This window comes from Platalea leucorodia (genome assembly GCF_965183815.1).
Source record: "Platalea leucorodia genome assembly, chromosome: 22".
Lineage (NCBI taxonomy): Eukaryota > Metazoa > Chordata > Aves > Pelecaniformes > Threskiornithidae > Platalea > Platalea leucorodia.
The window spans coordinates 2,778,189-2,796,685 of NC_138844.1; the positions used below are offsets into that span (position 1 = coordinate 2,778,189).

At 55.3% G+C, this 18,497-nt stretch overlaps 1 protein-coding gene across 1 annotated transcript in view; it reads right to left on the bottom strand.

Moving 5' to 3' along the window:
• SCN4A (sodium voltage-gated channel alpha subunit 4) overlaps positions 1-18,497 on the bottom strand; it is a gene marked incomplete at its 5' end in the record, with an annotated part of 34,132 nt that overhangs the window by 4,391 nt on the left and 11,244 nt on the right. Inside the window, 12 exons of the mRNA XM_082331643.1 lie at positions 16-113; positions 1,007-1,148; positions 2,680-2,733; positions 3,937-4,215; positions 4,482-4,604; positions 5,175-5,348; positions 6,945-7,099; positions 7,371-7,500; positions 11,861-12,289; positions 15,364-15,720; positions 16,031-16,204; positions 18,016-18,254. Coding sequence (XP_082187769.1) covers positions 16-113; positions 1,007-1,148; positions 2,680-2,733; positions 3,937-4,215; positions 4,482-4,604; positions 5,175-5,348; positions 6,945-7,099; positions 7,371-7,500; positions 11,861-12,289; positions 15,364-15,720; positions 16,031-16,204; positions 18,016-18,254 — 2,354 coding nt within the window. The remainder of the gene's footprint in view (positions 1-15; positions 114-1,006; positions 1,149-2,679; positions 2,734-3,936; positions 4,216-4,481; positions 4,605-5,174; positions 5,349-6,944; positions 7,100-7,370; positions 7,501-11,860; positions 12,290-15,363; positions 15,721-16,030; positions 16,205-18,015; positions 18,255-18,497) is intronic.

Here is an 18,497-nt window from a genome sequence, read left to right on the forward strand (position 1 = left end):
ATTAACCCAACATACCGATGGCCTGGGGATGGGCTTCTGGGGTTTCTTGGAGCCAAGTTTTTTCATAGCATTATAGTATTTCTTCTGCTCTTCCGTCATGAAGATGTCTTTGCCTCCAAAGTATAAAGGGAATCACCACTGTTAGTCTTGGGAACTCACCTCTTCCCACCAAGCATCTCCAGCCATGCTCCTTCCCACCAAGCATCTCCAGCCATGCTCCTTCCCACCAAGCATCTCCAGCCATGCTCCTTCCCACCAAGCATCTCCAGCCATGCTCCTTCCCGGCATTGCTCACTGCACTGACTCAGTGAAACCTGCTTCCTCCCTGCTTGCCCTTTTCTCTGCTGCTTCCCCCAGCTCACAGCACCCGTGGGTGCTCACCCCAGCACTGGGGTTTTCTCCTGCAGAGGTGAGATGCTGCCTCCCAGCCTGCTGCAGCAAGTGGGGCACCCCATGTCCTGCTGGGGCTCACCCCGTCCTTGCTGGCCAGATCCTGCTGGGACCGAGGCAGCATCTCGGTGTGCCTCAGACCTGGCTGGGCACAAACAACGCGCTCCATGTAACCCACCCTCCACCCGCTCCCCCCTCTGGCAGCCCAGGGGTATTAGTCCTGTGCCGCTCGCTTGAAAGCAGAAGTCGAGTCTCTCCTTGATGCATGGAAAGATGATGAGAAAGGGTCACGGGGTGGGAAAAGAAAACAAAAGCGATGGCACAGGCATACAGCCGTGCCTGCCATGGCACAGGCAAGAGAAAACACAGCCTCTTCCCTCTGCATCCATAAATGAAATCCTCTATAAATGCTATGGCCAGGACACAAAGCCCTTACTTGTTCGCTCTGCGGGAAGCCACTAATGGATAACAGCACTTCAGGTTGCAGAGGGACGCTGGGGTCCATCCGAGCACTGGCATGGTGGCCCTGGTCCCCTCGCCCCACAACCATGCTCGTCCCCTCCGTCCTGGACCTGCACCCCAGGAGGCAACAGCGTCTGTAGGGCCCAGAAAATACTTATCTTTTTCTTCTGCTGGTTGAAGTTGTCAATGATGACACCGATGAAGAGGTTCAGGGTGAAGAAGGCGCCAAAGATGATGAAGATGACAAAGTAGATGTACATGTAGAGGTTGATCTCATATGCTGGCTGCTCTTCAATCTGACCAGGAGAGATGGGAAATGTGAGAGACTAACCCTCTCCGGAAAGCGTCTCCCCAAGCCCCCAGACAAGGGGTCACTGTATCCAGACAGAGCCATGGGCTGGCGGCTCCAAAACTTTTGGCAGATGCTGTGCGGGTTGAGTGGTCCCCATGGGAGCAGCCACGGGAAGGGACATCCACGTGACACTGGCTGAGGGACAAGGATGTGCTGACCCCCGATCCCACAACATGGGCTGGGGGATAGGAAAGGATGCCCAGAGTGCAGCGATATCAGTGAGCAAACTTGAGTTTCTTCCCGATAATCAGCTTTCCAGGGGCTGGAAGGGTGAAAGAGGGGCCAAGAGGGTGGAAGGAAAAGTGGTTTAATTATTGCCACACCAGCCCACGGGTGTGGCACAGCCTGGCAGCCTCGGAAAACACTCCTCATCTCAAGGGACATCACTTAATTCTGCTCTATATTTGACTGGAGACATCCCTAGGTGTCACAACCTGCTTCCCCCGTTTCGAGGGAAGCTCTTGGCAGAAGAGAGCGGATTTGCTCCCGAAATGGCTTTGCCCCGGGTGTTCGGGGAGGCAGGAGCCCAAGCCATTTTCAGAGGGAGCTGGAAGCGGCTCCTCCGCTGAGCGCCGGCAGCTGCAGCCAGGGCGAGCAGAGCGGCTGTTTCTGATGCTAAAAAAAGGCAACGAAAACAATATGTTCAGGCCCGTGGGTGTGCGGGGCTGACCCCCCAGCGGGGCACGGGCAAGTTCGCTCACTTAGGGAAAGGTGGGAAGTCCCTCCTGCTGCGTCAGCTCGTGGCGGTGTGCACACACACGAGCTGGCGTGGGGACACTTTTTGGGATGGATCACAGTAGAAACAGCCTCTGCAGAAAACTCTTCAAAATACTTTTTTTTTTTTTTTTTTTTTTTTTGATAACCCATTTAACCCAACGGTTAAATGTTGGCTGCTCTGTTTTAATAACTCATTTATTGCTCAAGGCAAGCCAGGCACTTTCTCCAGGATGGGATAAGCTTTCCCAGATGGAGGGGTACACGGAGGGTGTCATCTCACAGCAGGGTGAAGGACGAGCCCTCCGGTGCCCTTGGAGCTGTGGAGGCAGGGCGGGGATTTCGGACCATGAAGCTGAAGCCGAGATGAGCGGGCTTGGCCCCAGCTGTAGCCTGGGTGGGGTGGGAGCCCGGTTTGGGGCCAGGCTGCAGCTGGGATGCAGGTGACAGTGACACGGGTGGCACAGGGACACAACTGCCTGCCCTTTTTGAGGCTGTGCACCTCAGCAGGGGGGATGTTTTGGGAGTTTCTCCACTCTTTAGCCCATGTCCTAGCTGAAGCTGCGGGTGGGATGCAGGCAGCCCCCCGGCACCCGTGGGCAGAGCCAGAGGGGATGCTGTGGCCGAGGGGTCCAACCCCAGACTGTGCTGAGCTGCACCTCGGCCCCAGGACTCTGCTCCTGGTCTCCCAGAGGGAATCGACGCGGTGGGATAAGCGATGCTTGGTGCCAGTTGTGAGACGCCCTTGCTTGTCCCCTCACCTCGCGTGAGTCCACAGCAGCGTACATGATGTCCATCCAGCCTTTGAAGGTCGCCTGTGGGGACAGCGGAGAAGAACAGATTTGCTGGGAGGTATTTGGGGTGAGGGAAGGAGGGGAGACCGACGGGTGTGCGTTTGGGGGTTTAGCTCTGAGCACGCCTGCTCAGCCCAGAGTCACAGCTTCTCCGTGGCAATGGCGGGAGAGGGACCATGAGTTGAACTCACAAGAAAAATGCCCCAATGCAGAAATACTGAGATTTGCACGTGCACACAGGTGGGCACACACAAGCTCTGTTCTGTGGCTGAGGTTACCAGGGAATTCCCAAAACACTGTTGCAAACCAGGGTGAGAAAAGCAGCAATTGACTCTTCTCCCCCCAAAACAAAGTGCATTTTCCCAAGAGCAGAGCTGTGCCAGGGCTGGTGGCTCCCCCTGCTCCCAACCTGCGCCACCTCCGTAGCCCTGACTTCTGTATTGCTGCCTCTGCTATCTGCTGGATCCCAGTCCTGGTGGGCTAGGGGGGTACACTGCATCTTTTACAGGCTTTTGCTGCTGATTTGTTAAACAAAAAGCCTGAACATCTTGTTTCCTGAATCTGATGGAACAACAAACCTGAAGAGGAAGCTGAATTTAAAGCTCATTAATCAATTTGGGTTATGCTCCGATTCTGCAGCCGCCAGTTCCCCTGGATCTGATGGGAGTAACCCCAGCCCACCCAATAACAGAGCCCACACCTATATTTTTATTAAAATTGCGGTGAGCAGTTCCCCTTCTGCTTGCCTGGCTCAGCTGTGGTGGGTTCAGTGGAAGCATGGCTGCGTTCGCCCACTGCCCTGCAGCAGACACATGCACTCTTTTTCCAATCATCATCTTCCCCATGCAAAACTCTCACAGCCTACGACTACAGCCGACTGAACTTTTCAAATGGGTGGTGGGAAAAGAGAGTGCCTCCCCACCTCCCTCCTGCATCCCATGATGTGCAGAGGACTTCTCGCAGCTCCGGGCTTGGTGCTACCTACACTCATCTGCAGCGGGTCCCTGGTGACGCTTACTTTCCCCTCCCATCTTCTACCCTATCCCTTTCCTCCTTGGCTCTGCAGGGTTTTTTGTGTGAAATACCAATTTTGGAGCTGAGAAGCAGCCAAGAGGCCCCATCTGGGCATCAGGGCAGCATCTCGCTTCAGCCCTGATGCTATTCACGCTGCCCTGCTACGGCACTGCACGTCTTGGAAGGATGGCAGCTGCTTTTGTTACGTACCACCTGCAGCAAGGAGAGGTATCCCAAGCCCACGTTGTCGAAGTTGACCTTGACGTTGACCCATCTGACCTCGTTGGTGTAGAGGAGGGCCATGCAGTCGCTCTTGTTGTTCACCACGCTGATCTCGAAGAGCTCCCCTGTGGTGGTGTTGATGCATCGGTAGTACTTCCCCGCAAAGAGGTTCACCCCCATAATGCTGAATATCAGCCAGAAGATGAGGCAGACCAGCAGGACGTTCATGATGGAGGGGATGGCACCCAGCAAGGCGTTCACCACCACCTGCAAGGGGAAAAAAAGACCTTGGAGGACCTGGCTAGGGAACCAGGCTAGCAATGATGTGAACCTTCATGTCCCTGTGCCCCAGCCTTACCCTCCTCAGCAGCACCAAGTGGGCTCAAACTGGACCAAAGGTACCTTAGCATCAATCCCACTGGTCTGGAGGCCCCTAAAAACCAACTAGGATGGGTCCCTGACGTAGGGGACTGCTGAACGGTGCTGCTTGCACGGCCGTGTCAGAGCCAGCAGCACACGGGGGAGGCACCTACCCTCATGCCTTCAAATCTGGACAGGGCACGCAGTGGTCTCAGAGCCCTCAGCGTCCGCAGGGACTTGATGGCTCCCAGCTCGGAGTATCCCAGCCAGTTCGCTGTCAGGCTGATAATGGAAACCTGGAAGGAGCAGCCCAAGGGATTAGCAGCATCTCAGATGGAAACAACGGAGAGGAACTGAGCCACGTCCCTGCAGCTCCTGCCCATCCCTCTCTCCCCAGCACTCCCTCAGGCCAGTGGTCGTTGTCTTGTCTTAGGACACGGGGACTGGCATCGAGTCCTTGGGTCCCTGGTGACCAGCCACCTGGAGGATGCCCCTGCGTCTTGTGTATGAGGGTGGAGGTAACAGGGGACGCAGAAATACTGCACAGGTGGAATGGCCCGCTGTGTCACGGAGCATTTGGGAGACCCTGTGTCCCTTCATATCTCTGCTGGGGTCTAGTAGAACAGCACGGGCTTGAGCATAAAACAGAAAGGGTTTGAAAGGGTTTCTGCAACCAGGGAAAGAAGTGGCCCTTCCTGTGGACGACCATTATTTTAAGCAATAGTCTAAGCCCTCATTCCACAGCCACCCCATTGTCCTTTAAAATACAATATGGGTTCATCTCCAACAGCCTGCTACAATCCCCTAACGCTCCCAAATCCCTTGGCTAACTATGGCTCTAGAGGTGCTCATCAGACAACACTTACGTCAACGATGAGGAAATCCAGCCAGCACCACGCATTGGTGAAGTACACCTTGAAGCCGTAGGCCACCCACTTGAGCAACATCTCAATAACGAAGACGTAGGAGAAGACCTTGTCGGCGTACTCCAGGACGGTGCGTATCACCTTTCGTTGTTCAATGTAGATGTCCTCAAAAGCCTGGAAGAAGCGTGGAGCTACGTGACAGTCATTCTTCCATTAGACCTGCTGCACGGCTCAGTACAGCCACATCCATGCCTGCATTTTCCCTGCTTTCCTGCAGCTTGGGGCAGCTTGAAGAGTTGAGAGCCTAACTACGGGTGGTGTTTACTGATGCACCTGATCAGCATGGGATCTAACTCTTGTTTGCCAGTTCTTGTTGGCTATGTAGAGCAGTGTTTGTCCTGAAGCAAAGCTTCACTGAAGCAAATCATAGAATCATTGAGGTTGGAAAAGACCCTTAAGATTGAGTCCAACGTTAACCTGTCACTACCAAGTCCACCACTATGCCATGTCCTCGAGCACCATGTCTACCCGTCTTTTAAATACCTCCAGGGATTGAGACTCAACCACTTCCCTGGGCAGCCTGTTCCAATGCTTGACTACCCTTTCGGTGAAGAAGTTTTTCCTAATATCCAACCTAAACCTCCCCTGGCGCAGCTTGAGGCCATTTCCTCTCGTCCTATCGCTTGTTACTAGGGAGAAGAGACCGACCCCCCCGGCTCCAGCCTCCTTTCAGGCAGTTGTAGAGAGCAATAAGGTCTCCCCTCAGCCTCCTCTTCTCCAATGTCCAGCTGCATCAAATTCCCACCAGTCTGAGCACAAGTCAAAAGCCAGGACACCAACCCGCCCCTTTGGATGCCTTGGTAGTTTTGAAAATGCTCGTAGAAGTTTGGGTTACTGCTATGTCCGCATGGCATGTAAAACATAAGCAATCAATCAGATGTACAGGCATGGTGACCAGGTGTTGCACAGCTGTTTTAGCACAGCTTTCGATTCCGGCACTAGCTACAACCTCAGACATCCCCAAACTGCACTTCAGAGTGTGATGCAGGCACATAAAGTATGTTTGAAAACCAGTTCAGTCCCTCTGTTCTCCTTCCCTCTCTCTTTACTTCCAAACTTGCAGAGAAGTTGGTCTCCCCATTAGCTCTGCGTATTTACAGGTGCAGCTGAGCTTTATCCAGCCCAAATACTCAGAGAGGACCAAGAGGCTGACGCACAGCTTTTTAATGAGGTTGATTTAAATGGATGCCCAGGTTCTGGGAAGGTGCACCAGTCAGCGGCTGGAAGTGCTGAACAGCAAATTAATAACCATGAATTATTTATAAAGCACCTCCTGACAGCCAGCTATGGAGGCAGTGAAATGAGGAACCATCCACGTAAAGCTAAATAGATGGTGCAGATACTTCACGGTTGACATTAAGAGCAGGAGGGGAGGTTGTAGGCGGTTGCATCCCCTTGAGCCCATGGTCTACAGCCCATGATGGATGCTGGGGAGGGTCATACAGGGGGGACTGCACTGATGCAGGGCTGCTAGAGGGCAAGGGGAGGATATTTAGATCCCCTTGCAAGGCCATACATTGGGCAGACCTGAGCCAAATGGGGTTTTAAACCAAACATCTGCCCACAGCTGTGTTACTTTGCACAGGAAACAACCAGGTGATGCCCAGAGCCTCCGGTGCTGCTGCCTGGGCCCTGCCCGTGTTCCTGGGCTCCCACCAAGCTGGGGAGCTGCTGCAGAGCAAATGGGACAGGGCAAAAGGTGGGACCTACCAGCGCCCCGCTGCTGAGGAGGATCATGAAGACGATGAAGGTCTCGAACCAGTCGTGCTCCACGATGCGGAAGCAGGTTCTCCGGATGTTCCACCACACCTTCCCTCTGTCGCTGGTGATGTCCACATAGAGGCAGGGAAACCTCTTCACGCAGGCTGGGGATTGGACAAAGAGCTGTGGGTCACCTCCTGGCCAGGGTGTTTCCACCAACATGACACTATTTGTGCTTTTATTGTCTTTTCAAACCCTCCTAGGTGGAGGCTGGAGCAGGATCCTGCTGGGTTTGAGGGTGTGCACGCAAGAGGGGAGCCTGATGGGGACCATCTCCTTGGTAGTACAGGAGGATCTGGAGTTTGCACTGAGCTAAGCGAGCCTGGGAGTTGTTACACTCCATACCCACCTCCCCCTCTCCTGGGGGTCCCTCACCTTCGGTGAAGCACTCCTCAGGCTCATTGCTGTCCTCAGCCTCTTCCGCCACCTCCTCCTCCACCGGCAGTGGGGGTTTGTAATCCACGGTGCTGCACAGGGACGAGGCATTGTCACTGGAGAGGGGATTCTGCAAAGGGAGAGGAGGAGGATTCAGGCTGGGCTGCCCTGCAGAAGGGATGCTCCCGGGCTGCGGCTGCCTCCAGCCGTCCTCCGGCTCCTCCTGCCCCCACCGAGGGAGCCGGCTGGTGGGACCCCCTTGCTTGAAGGCTGCTCTGAGTCCCTTTCCTATGAAAACGCAGCCCACAGTGAAGCTGTTGAATTGTCCAGCGCTGCAAACCTTGGAGGGTTGTTGGTACGTGAGCTTGCACAAGCTTTGCTTTTCATCCAAGTTCAGAGGAGCAAAAGGTCCCCTGACCTCAGCCTTCCCCCCGCACAGCCAGTCCATCTCCCATCCACTTGTACCATCATCTCAGGCTGATTTTGTCACCTCCTCCTCCTCCGCATGCCCCCATCCAAGAAATGCTCTGCCAAACACCCTTTGGTACAATCAGACCTGCAGAAACCTGGGCGGTCACCATGGCACTTCTCTCAAATCCTGCTGGCTTAGCTCGTGCCAAAGGGCTTTTAGGCTGAGGTTCACCCAAGTTCAAAACCTGCATCCCAAATATCTCTCACCGGCTCCATCCCGCGCCACAGCTCAGCTTGGCTGGCTTCCCAGACACCACTCAGCAAGGCCCGGAGGGGTTGATAACAAGAGAAAACCTTGGCACGCCCCTGGGATTTTTTTCCTCCTTTTTGTTTTGGCTTTCCGAGAAGACTTTCTGCGGCACTTGAGGAAAGAGAAGATCCCCAGACCTGCCTGTCCTACCTGGGAGCAGATGATCTTGGATGGGCATCTGCAATGCAGGATGGCATTGGCTTGCATGGGAAGGAGATAATCCTCCCCCAAGGCTGCTAGTGCTTTCAGTAGTGAATAAAGTAGCTACTCCGTCCTCCAACAAGCCAGAGAAGACCCCCTGGGGTAATTTGAGGCAGCTGCAGCTTCAAGGGCCACAGCCACATCAGTAGGAGAAGACATTACTTTGGGGGACACTTGCAGCTTGGCTACTGCATGCTGGGGACACACAGGGCACTGCGTGAGGAGCAGGACACAGCAGTAGCGGTGGCACGAGCTGTTGGCTGGTGGCTCTGCAGGAGCACTGGGGCCACCCTCCGCCATGGCTGGGGCGGGACAGGAGGGGCAGGGGGATTAGGAGGCCTCGGCATGGAGCCCGGCAAGCTGCGACCCTGGGGAAGGACACACGGAAACCATCTGCCTCCAGGAAAAGTCCTGCAAAGGCACGAGGTGGGGACGAACCAGCGCAGCTGCCCCAGAGATCGGGGGAAAGGTGCCCTAGAGCACAAGTCTTATGAGGAGCGGCTGGGGGAGCTGGGGCTGTTTAGCCTGAAGAAAAGGAGGCTGAGGGGAGACCTCATTGCCCTCTACAACAGCCTGAAAGGGGCTTCTGGCAAGGTGGGGGTCGGTTTCTTCTCCCAAATAACAAGCAATAGGACAAGAGGAAACAGCCTCAAGCTGCGCCAGGGCAGGTTTAGGTTGGGTATTAGGAAAAATTTCTTCACCAAAAGGGCTGCCAGGCCCTGGCCCAGGCTGCCCAGGGCAGGGGCTGAGTCCCCATCCCTGGAGGGATTTAAAAGACAGGGAGATGTGGTGCTTCGGGACACGGTTTAGTGGTGGCCTTGGCAGTGCTGGGTTAATGGTTGGACATGATGATCTTAAAGGTCTTTTCCAACCTAAACGATTCTATGATACCAAGAGGCACTTGGCAGGCTCATGTAACCCAGGAACTCTGGGTGCTGGTGCTCAGGGCAGGTCCTGTTGGATGGGGATGGGGATAACTGTGCTGGTCCCACTGCATGGTCCCCAGAGCCCATCCTTGAGGGCTCCTGAGCCCCCATGTGCCTGTGACCAGCAGATTTGGAGGGTGATTTCCATCACACACCTGGTATGGCACCTCCGGCCCGGCTGGGTGTTTCCACCCAAACCCAAGGCTTTCCTTTCCAGCACTGAGCATTGGCATTCAGGTGCTGCACACCCTGACTCACCCTGGGACCCCCATATTTCACAGCACTCCTGTGATGCACCACAGCCCAGAGCATCTCAGCAGACATCACCCTGCTCGGCAGGATGGGAGTCCGAGGCAAAAAGCCCCCAGGAAGAGCCCCGAGCCACAGCGCTAGCTTTTTGCCCAGCCACCCGCCAACGCTGCTGTTCCTGTCACCTCCTCGCTGCTTTGCGGTGCAAAAGATAAATCAACCATAAGATGCAAAAGCACTCGAGGAGAGCGGCCACACTGCTGCCATCATCCTGCCGCTATAATTTCACCCTGAAAAATATCTTTGCCTCAGAAAGGAGCTTCTCTGGAAGGGGGAGAGCATTTGTCAGTGTTTTCTGAGCAGCCCATCCGGAGAAAACCCCCGAGTTTGCAATCCTCACTGGTGGCCTGTGTCCCCGGTGTGAGGCGGTGTGCTGGGCTTTGGCTCCATCTGGAGCTAATCGATGGCATGTGAACACACCAAGATAGCAGCAACCTTCCCCGAGGACCAGCTCAGGGCTCCCACCAATTAGCACCCGATTTCTAATTCCTGGGCAGTCATTTCATGTGATGACTGCCACCCCGTTGCCCACTCTGCCTGTTTGGGCAGGGGCCGGGTTGTTAATGCACCCCCCTGGTTTGCACCTTGGCCAACGTCTGACTGAATTCAGCCACCAAAACCATCAGTGATGATGGGGTGAACTGGTATTTAGTGGCTGAGAGATGCTCTGTGCCCCCTGCACACGCCGAGCAGCCAGGGATGGCTCTCAAAACACAAGCTCGGTGCAGGGCGTTGGAGCAGGTGCCACTAGATGTCAGTTGAACACAGCCCCAAAAAACTGGAGCCACGCCGAGACATGTCCATAATTGCACACCGAGGTTTTCCCCCATCCGCCGGGAAGCACATCGTGGTGGTGGGGAACTGAGGTCCATGGGGACCCCACAGACCAGGCTGGATGCGTCCCCCCACAGCAGCTGGGTTGGCGTTAGCATCACCTCTGTGCAGTGCTCAGTGTGCTATGGCATGGCCTGGGTGTACTGGGGATTAGTGCTACTGGACTGGACTTGTAATAGGAAAAATTTGGGGAAAAATGCCAACTCTCAGCCTTCCTGCTGGCAACACTAAGGGGAACGATGACAGCAACTCCCCTTGCCCATTCCCTTGACCAAGGCGCTCCAGGCAAGTTTGTCCCTTCTGAGCACAGCTTAGCAGCACGTTTGTAATGGGTCACAGCCAGCCACCACCTTTCCTGCCGTCTTCCCCTACAGCCCCAACTGCTGAAAAAACTCTTTTTTCCCAGCTAAAAAAAAAAAAAAAAAAATTAAAAAAATCAGGATTGTCCCCTCTTCTTGCACTGTGCCTGAGCGAAGCCAGGTCCCTGTCACTGCACGGAGCTGCAAGGAGCCTGCAGATGGGGAGGGAGGTGGATGGCTCTGGGGTTTTGGGAGTCCTGGTTCATTTTCCAGCCCTGCCTTGGGCTCCCTGTGCAATCCCAGCCAGGCACTCACAGCAGTTGTGACTGCACCCAAACTGCACCACTGCCTTCTGCCCCAGCACACCGCCCCAAGCAGGACTAGCTGGGACAGAGCTTCTCAGCTCCTGGGCAGGCACCTTTGCTACCAACAGTCATGATAAACCTCTGGGTCAGAGCTGTTCTATTATTCATACAAAACCCCTTTCCAGATTGATGCACTTGCTCCTCTCCGCCGCAGCATCCTCAACTGCCCTGCGTTTCCCCAGGACCTCGGTGCGACCCCACTGCGAGCAGGAATTTCCCACCAGGCTATCCCCCTCCTTTCTGTGTCCACTCGGGTCTTCCCGAGTTTCTTGTCTCGCATCTCCCGATCATCCTCCCAGAGCACCAGGGCGGTCAGTGTCCCACAAGCCCCGACAGTCCTCTCCGCGCCTCGACACAGCAATGCCAACATCAGCTGGCTCGTCAGCTTTGGATCCAAAATGCAACGCTTCATGTTCACTTGTGCTAAGCTCCTCCATCTGGTTTCATACCCTGCCCGATGATGCTTTCTGAGGCATTAGCAGTGGATCCAATGTTAGTGCCATCAGCAGATTTCCTGGCATCAAATTCCTCCGGAACATCTTTAACCCCAAACTGAATGCTTTGACGCTTGCACCAACCCTGCAGTGCAGTGGGTCCCCCTCGTGCGAGCAATAACCCCATAGCCTGACCCAAACTGGGCCAAAGCCCTGCTCAGACCCCCCCCCCCTCCAGTTTACACTGGGAAATGCCACGTTGAAAAACCCCAAGTTTGGCCCATGCCACACATTGCGGAAAAGCTATAAGTAACCAAAATCAGCATAATTCTTTGGGCAGCACAGCAAGAATGGGTCAATCCCAGTTTTTGGGTTGAAACCCTCCCACCCACCTTTCTTACCTTGGCGTCTTCGGTGTCGGACTGGGTACTTGTCTCCTCGTAGAGGTCAGACTCCTCTGAGGCAATGGGGACTTGCACCGTCAGGCTGGGGTTGTTAATGAAATTCATATGGTCCAGTTCATCCATGAAAAAGTGTTCTTTGCCAGTGACTCCATCCAGGTACTCCGACTTGGGATCCTGGCCAGTGTCCACATGGTTTAACACAGAGTTGTCCCTCTTACTGTGCTCTTGCTCTTCCTCTGGGGCCACCTTCTTCCCCTTCCACAGCCTGCGGAGCAGCATGAGGACAGAGGCCTTTATAAAGTCGATCCCCTTGGTGATCCTGCCAATAGCGATCTGCAAATTGTTCATCTCTCCGTCGTCGTCAGATGCCGCCAGGCTATCAGCGCTGAAGGAGCTCAGCAGCAAAGCTAAGAACAGGTTCAGCACCTGGAGGGGACAAAAGCAAATACCAGCGCTGATGTCCAGCATGAACATCGTCCCCACAGGCTGGAGTGGCAGGGATGAGTCATAGCTGTGGAGAAGCCCCTTATGTTGAGCATGTCGTGGGACACCCTCCTCCTATTGCCCAACTCTGGGGACTGTGGAGATGCCAGCCCCTTCTCCTGGAGGACATGGACGTGGTCCTCCTCACTGCTCCCTGGGTTGCGATGCCCTCAGTGTCACCCCCAGCTTCTTGGGTCCTGCTGATCTATTTGCAAGCGATGCTAGTCATCGCTTCAGCCCCCGCCCAGACCTGTGGTGTCCATCAACACGTCCCTCCCTTCGCTCTCTTGGAGCTCTTGGTCTGCCTGGTCCCCACGTGGGACTCCCCAAAGCCTATGGTGCTTCTCCCCACCACCCATAGGGATGCAATTCAGCTCGGTCCCTTCTCTTCGCAGGGAGAAGTCTCCTGCTTATTGTCTGCCCAGCTGCAACTCTTCCTCTCCTCTTTGCTGGCTCTGGTTGCTCAGATGCCCAGCGACCTCCTGAGCGTCTCCAATGCCCTGGGACCACATAGGAGCCTGAGCCACAGCTGTAACCTCATCCCTTTCTCCCAGAGACTGCTCTCCTCCACGGAGAGCGGCATTTCATCTCAGCACAAGTCAGTTCATGGGATGCAAATGCAATGCTCTATATAGCTCCAAGCACGGACTCTCTCCTGCTTCCCCCAGATCTCTCCTACTTCACCACACCCAAAACGTGACTGGACCCCACTGCAGCCTCGCCCGGCACGGGGGGACTCACTGCATGCCAGAAACCCGGAGCAGCTCACGAGAAGAGGAGCGGGACAGGCTCTCCCCGGGGTACGGGGGCATCGGCAGCACCCAGACATGCACTCGCTGCGCGGAGCGGCCGATGGGCCAAGCCCACAGCTGTTGATGTTTGTGCCAGCAGCGTATCTGAGAAGGGAATTAGCTGCTATTCAAGGTCACTGCTGTTTTCACATGGCTCATACTATATGACTTAAATCGCATCTTTAAATAAATCCCTACTATGCCATCAGTTTAATACTTACGTTGAGCACCAATTACAGCTAATAGTTGCTGTTGGCTCTGGTTGTTTTGGACAGGAGTCTGTTACCTTGTCACCCCACTGACTTCCTCCCTTTTCCCTTAATAACCCCAAAGGAAATGCTCAAAGTGTCATTAACAGTAAAGGATGACTGCCCGTCGCCTTATTCCTCCGCAGGGGAAGTGGGGAGAAGCACAGACCTCCCTGCAGCCGGGATGCTCGGGAGGCTGCTCGGGACAGGCTCCAGGACTCGGAAATACCTGAGACGTGGCCAGGAGAGTCTGGCAAAGAGGATGAAGAGAGCAGAGGTGGCTCTGTAGGTGGTCGTGCACTGCGTGCCTCTACTTAGCTTTAAATGAACCCTGTGCAGCAGCACAGAGCACAGCAGGAGCTGCAAAGCGTGCCTGGAAAGCTGGGGTGCAATCTCAGGGAGGGCTGCCTCTGACCCCACCGGCTGAAAATTGTGCTGCCCTCATACCATCTCCAGGAAGGTCTCCTGGAGGGATGGATGGGCTGTCCTACTCCAAAAACTGGCTCCAGAAGAGAAAAGGTTTCCAGAGCCCGTTTTGGGGAGGGTCTCCAGGGAGCCCCAGTTGCGATTCCCACCCTCTAAGCTTCTGCGCTCTCTGCAGACTGTTCTGGAGATGCTCCTGCTGCTTACGGGTGATTTTCAGCCTGATTCAGCATCGCAATTCAAATGAACGGGTTCCCCCTTGAAAGGCAGCGTTACAACCTGTTGCTGACTGCTGGCTGATGGGCAGCCCGGGGAGACATCGGGCTGCTCCCCACCACGAGGCGATGCGCGCGTGCCTGTCCAGCATCACCCAGCACAGACCCCAGGGCACCCCAGGGTGAGGTGGCTCTGCATGCTGCTATGGGGGCCATTTCAAAGCCCCAAATACCTGGCATGAGCCAGGGAAGCCAAGCAAATCCCAACTTTCTGCCCTTGAAGTGGGACGCTCCAAGCCACCCTACCCCTGACCCGAGCTGTGGGGTAGTCTGGGTTTCTCCCTGGGGCTGCTTTCACCCCTCTGGAGGGCTGTGTCAGCCCGGGCCTGGAGCAGGCATCCGCAGCGGGGAGGGAGGCGTCAGCAGCTCCCTGGGCAGATAGTTTTTCAAAGCAAATTCCAAAGGGCTTACACAACCCCGGCAAGTAATAGGAGCGATTCGGCAAGCCGCTATGCTTCCCTCCCCTGCCTTGCTCCTTAAGAAGGGAGAGCAGGGCCCACGCAGCCTGGAAAACAAGCTTCAAAGCCGCCAGTGAGAGGGTTACCAAGTTTAGAAAGGATTTCACGCTCGCCTGGAACTTGCAGACCTGCAGCGCGGGCAGCGAGCAGCTCGGGTTAGCGGGGAGGGCAATGGGCAGGGAGGGAGGGTGATGGTGACCAGGGTTCATCAGGACCCAGGGGAAGGAGCAGAGGGGTTGTGCATCCCCAGGATGCCGCCTGGACCACGGTGAGGACTGGGGATCTGCAAAAGTCTTCCAGGGGGTTCTGCTTCCAAAAGCACCTGGGAGCAAAGGGCCAGCCCTGGGGCGAGCTGGGTATAACCCTGCCTCCATCCCTCATCGCAGGAGAGTGGGAAACAGGGGAGCAAAGCCTGAAAAGCCATGTAGAGGAGAAAGGGCAGCTCGAAGATGAGCTCTCTTTTGTCTCAGAGTAGCTCCTGCATCTGCCTGAAGCCCATTGTTGTTTTCCATGCCTTGGTTTCCCCTTCTGTTTGTGATCTAGTTTCAGCTGAAGGCACCTCAGAAATTGCTTCTTACCCTGCTTTACGCAGAGCTGAGCACACAGCACATCCCCACCGGGTCTACAGGAGGGAGGTCAAGCCCTTTGCCTGTGCTCCTATACAGCTCCAACAAGACCCTGCCTACAGGCGTAGCCCTGTAGATGAGCTGAGCTGGACAGCATTGGCCAGTGAGCGAGGGGCAGAGGTGTCCCCACCCCACGACACCCTCCGTCCTCACCCCCCACCTATCACTGAGGGCCCACCCCAACTCCAAGACTCACCACGAGGTTCCCGATGACCATGACCATCATGAAGACGATGAGGCACATGGTCTGGCCAGCCACCTCCATGCAGTCCCACATGGTCTCGATCCACTCCCCGCAGAGGATGCGGAAGACGATGAGGAAGGAGTGGAAGAAGTCATTCATGTGCCAGCGAGGAAGCACGCAGTCGTGGGAGATCTTGCACACGCACTCTATGTAGCTCTTCCCAAAAAGCTGCATCCCCACCACGGCGAAGATGAAGACGATGATGGCCAGCACCAGCGTGAGGTTCCCCAGGGCGCCCACCGAGTTACCGATGATCTTGATGAGCATGTTGAGAGTGGGCCAGGACTTGGCAAGCTTGAAAACCCTCAGCTACGAGGAGCAAGGAGACAAAGCGTTGATTTGCCTGGGGCTTTCATTGCCACAAGGTGTCAGCAAGGCCACGAAGCCGGGATTAGACCTTCATGTGGCGGTTTTATTAAGGCAGGAGGGATTAAACACCCAACTGCTTTGCAAAGAGCACAGACTCTGACTTTCCTAAATATTTAGCTTGACTGCCAGTGTTATCTTTACCAGGGGACAAGTTGGTGACCGCCATAAAGGAGGCTGAATAAGCCATTCTCCACCCTGGTGGCAACTGCATCCAAAACCCCCCGGCACAGCTCATCCCCGTGGCACGTACCAAACGGAAGGAGCGGAGCACGGAGAGCCCTTGCACGTTGGCCAGGCCCAGCTCCACCAGGCTCAGGGTGACGATGATGCTGTCAAAGATATTCCAGCCCTGCTGGAAATACTCGTAGGGGTCCAAAGCAATGAGCTTCAGGACCATCTCTGCCGTGAAGATCCCTGTAAAGACCTGTGGGAAAGAGCACCCCATCAGCTTGCTTGAAAGCCAGTGCTCGGCATGGGGTGGGTAGCACCTCTCCTTTTTGTGGTATTCCCAAAGTGTTTCATCCCACTGGGTCCAGCCCTGGTTGAGGATGAGCTCCCTAGCTGCTGCCCAGTGTGGCTTGTGGAGCCAGGCTGGGAGTACTGGGGACCAATTGGTACTGGAGAGACTTGGTAAAGGTGTGTGTTGGCAGGTAGAAATTAAAAATGAAAGTCTCATTGGCAAAGGGACTTCCTTCAAATGACTGCTGAATCACAGGGATTGCCAGCACCAGGAACTGGGCTGCTACTGGGATGCCCCTGCCCCTCCCCGAGCCCTGCGAAAGCTGATCCGGCTCTTACACATTGCTCTTTTCCCGGGACTACAACGGTGCTGTGCATTATCACATTACTCCGGAGCAGGATCAGCAATGTGACAATTAGCATCCTTGATGCAATTTCACAACGTGGCATGTGCAGAGGGGGCCCGGTGACAAGTTTTGCCCTGGATGTGGATCGTGTTGGGATGCACAGGTCCTTGCCTCCACCTTGCCGAAAGGCTTCTGCACTGGCATCCCAGGGGATGCTCCCCGACATGCCCCTTTGCATGCCAGCCCACAAATGTCCCCTTTTCTGCTCCTGCCAGCTGATCCCTGCTCCCTTCACTTACAGCCTGGCTATCTTTCTGCCTGCAGCGAGACAGGCAGCAGGCGCTGCTGCTTTCATCTCAGGCACAGGCAGGCGATGTGGGGGAGACCGTGGCTCAGTGGGGGCTGCTTCTCCTGCTCCCATCCCTCCCTGACCCTTCCCCAGCAAATCCTCCTGGCCCTGCCAGCTCCTTGCGTCGGGGTGTACATGCAGCCAGAAACTGCCGCTGGCCCGAAGGAAAAGCCGGACCTGTCTTTGCAGCATGACCGTGCTTCGAGCAACAGCCGATTAATCCCCTTGTATTTCCTGAATGAAACCAGAGACAAAGCAGCTATGTGCTGAGCGTCATCCTGCCCGCCGGGGCTCGGGCCCCGGCATGTGTCACTCCGGTGCCTGTGCACAGAGAGGCCCCGGCAGGTGCTGGAGCAGGGCAAGGTGGCAGGAGAGGAGAGAGCAAGCTCTTCCATCCCTTAGCTGCATTTCCCAGAGCTACCAGGGGCCTCCTGGGATTGTCCCACCAGCATATTGCCTCCAGCTGAAAGCCATTTACCCTGAGCTCCAAGCAGGAGCAGCCACAGCTGGTTGCTAAATACACCCATGAAATCAAACCAGCCCAGATTTGCAGCTATTTCACTGGGAAAAGCCCTGATTATTATTATTATTATTACTATTATTATTATTATTATTTAATGCTGCTAGCGCTGTTGCCTCCTGCTCCATGGGAACCTGTTTGCTCCCAGCATCTGAATTGGACCCTGCTCTGCCACATGGCCACCCAGCATCACAAGGATGCTGACCAGCTCGTGCCTGACCCTGGGTTGCAATGCAGAAGATGGCTCAGGGCAGCTCTGCAAGGCCGTGGCCACACTGGCATTGCTGAGATGCTCCAAGCCAGACAGAAGCTGCAGCAGAAGGCGATGATGGATCCCACCCCATATCACTTCCCTTGATCTGAGCCATCCTGGAGCCCAACCCATCACAGGGATGCTGTGAGCAGACCCCTGCAGCACTTTCTCAGCAGCTGGGATGTGTTTCCAGGCATGCATGCATGCTGGTGACACAATGGCAGCAGGGGTGATCTGCCCACCAGGGCGGATGGTGTGGCTGCTGTGGCTCTAAACAGGGAAGGATGGGATGCCCGTAGCTGCCTACCAGGTTCCCCACGGTCAGCACGTTCTCAAACTCCTCCGTCATGGGGTAATGCTCCATGGCCATGAAGACTGTGTTAAGCACAATGCAGATGGTGATGCCCAGGTCCACGAAGGGGTCCATCACCACCAGCTTGACAAACTCCTTCAGCTTCAGCCACAGAGGACAGCAGTTCCAGACCAGGAACGTGTGGGCAAATTTGTACCACCAGGATGGGCACTTCTGGTGAGCTTCCTCCAGCTCTGAGGGCAGGAAAGAAAAATGACATCAATGTAGGCTTATCCTGTCCTCCCCTGGGTAGGGCAAGTGCTAACCCACTAGAAGAGACCTGTCCTGAGGTCCTGAACCAGCTCTAGACCATCTATGAGTTTAACATGAGGGCTAAAAGGAGGAGCCTTCCCATGCCCAGGCACAGAGATGTTGCAGACCTTACCCTCCAAACCAGAGAGGGATGGAAAGGCAGATCAGTCATGGAACTGTGTCCC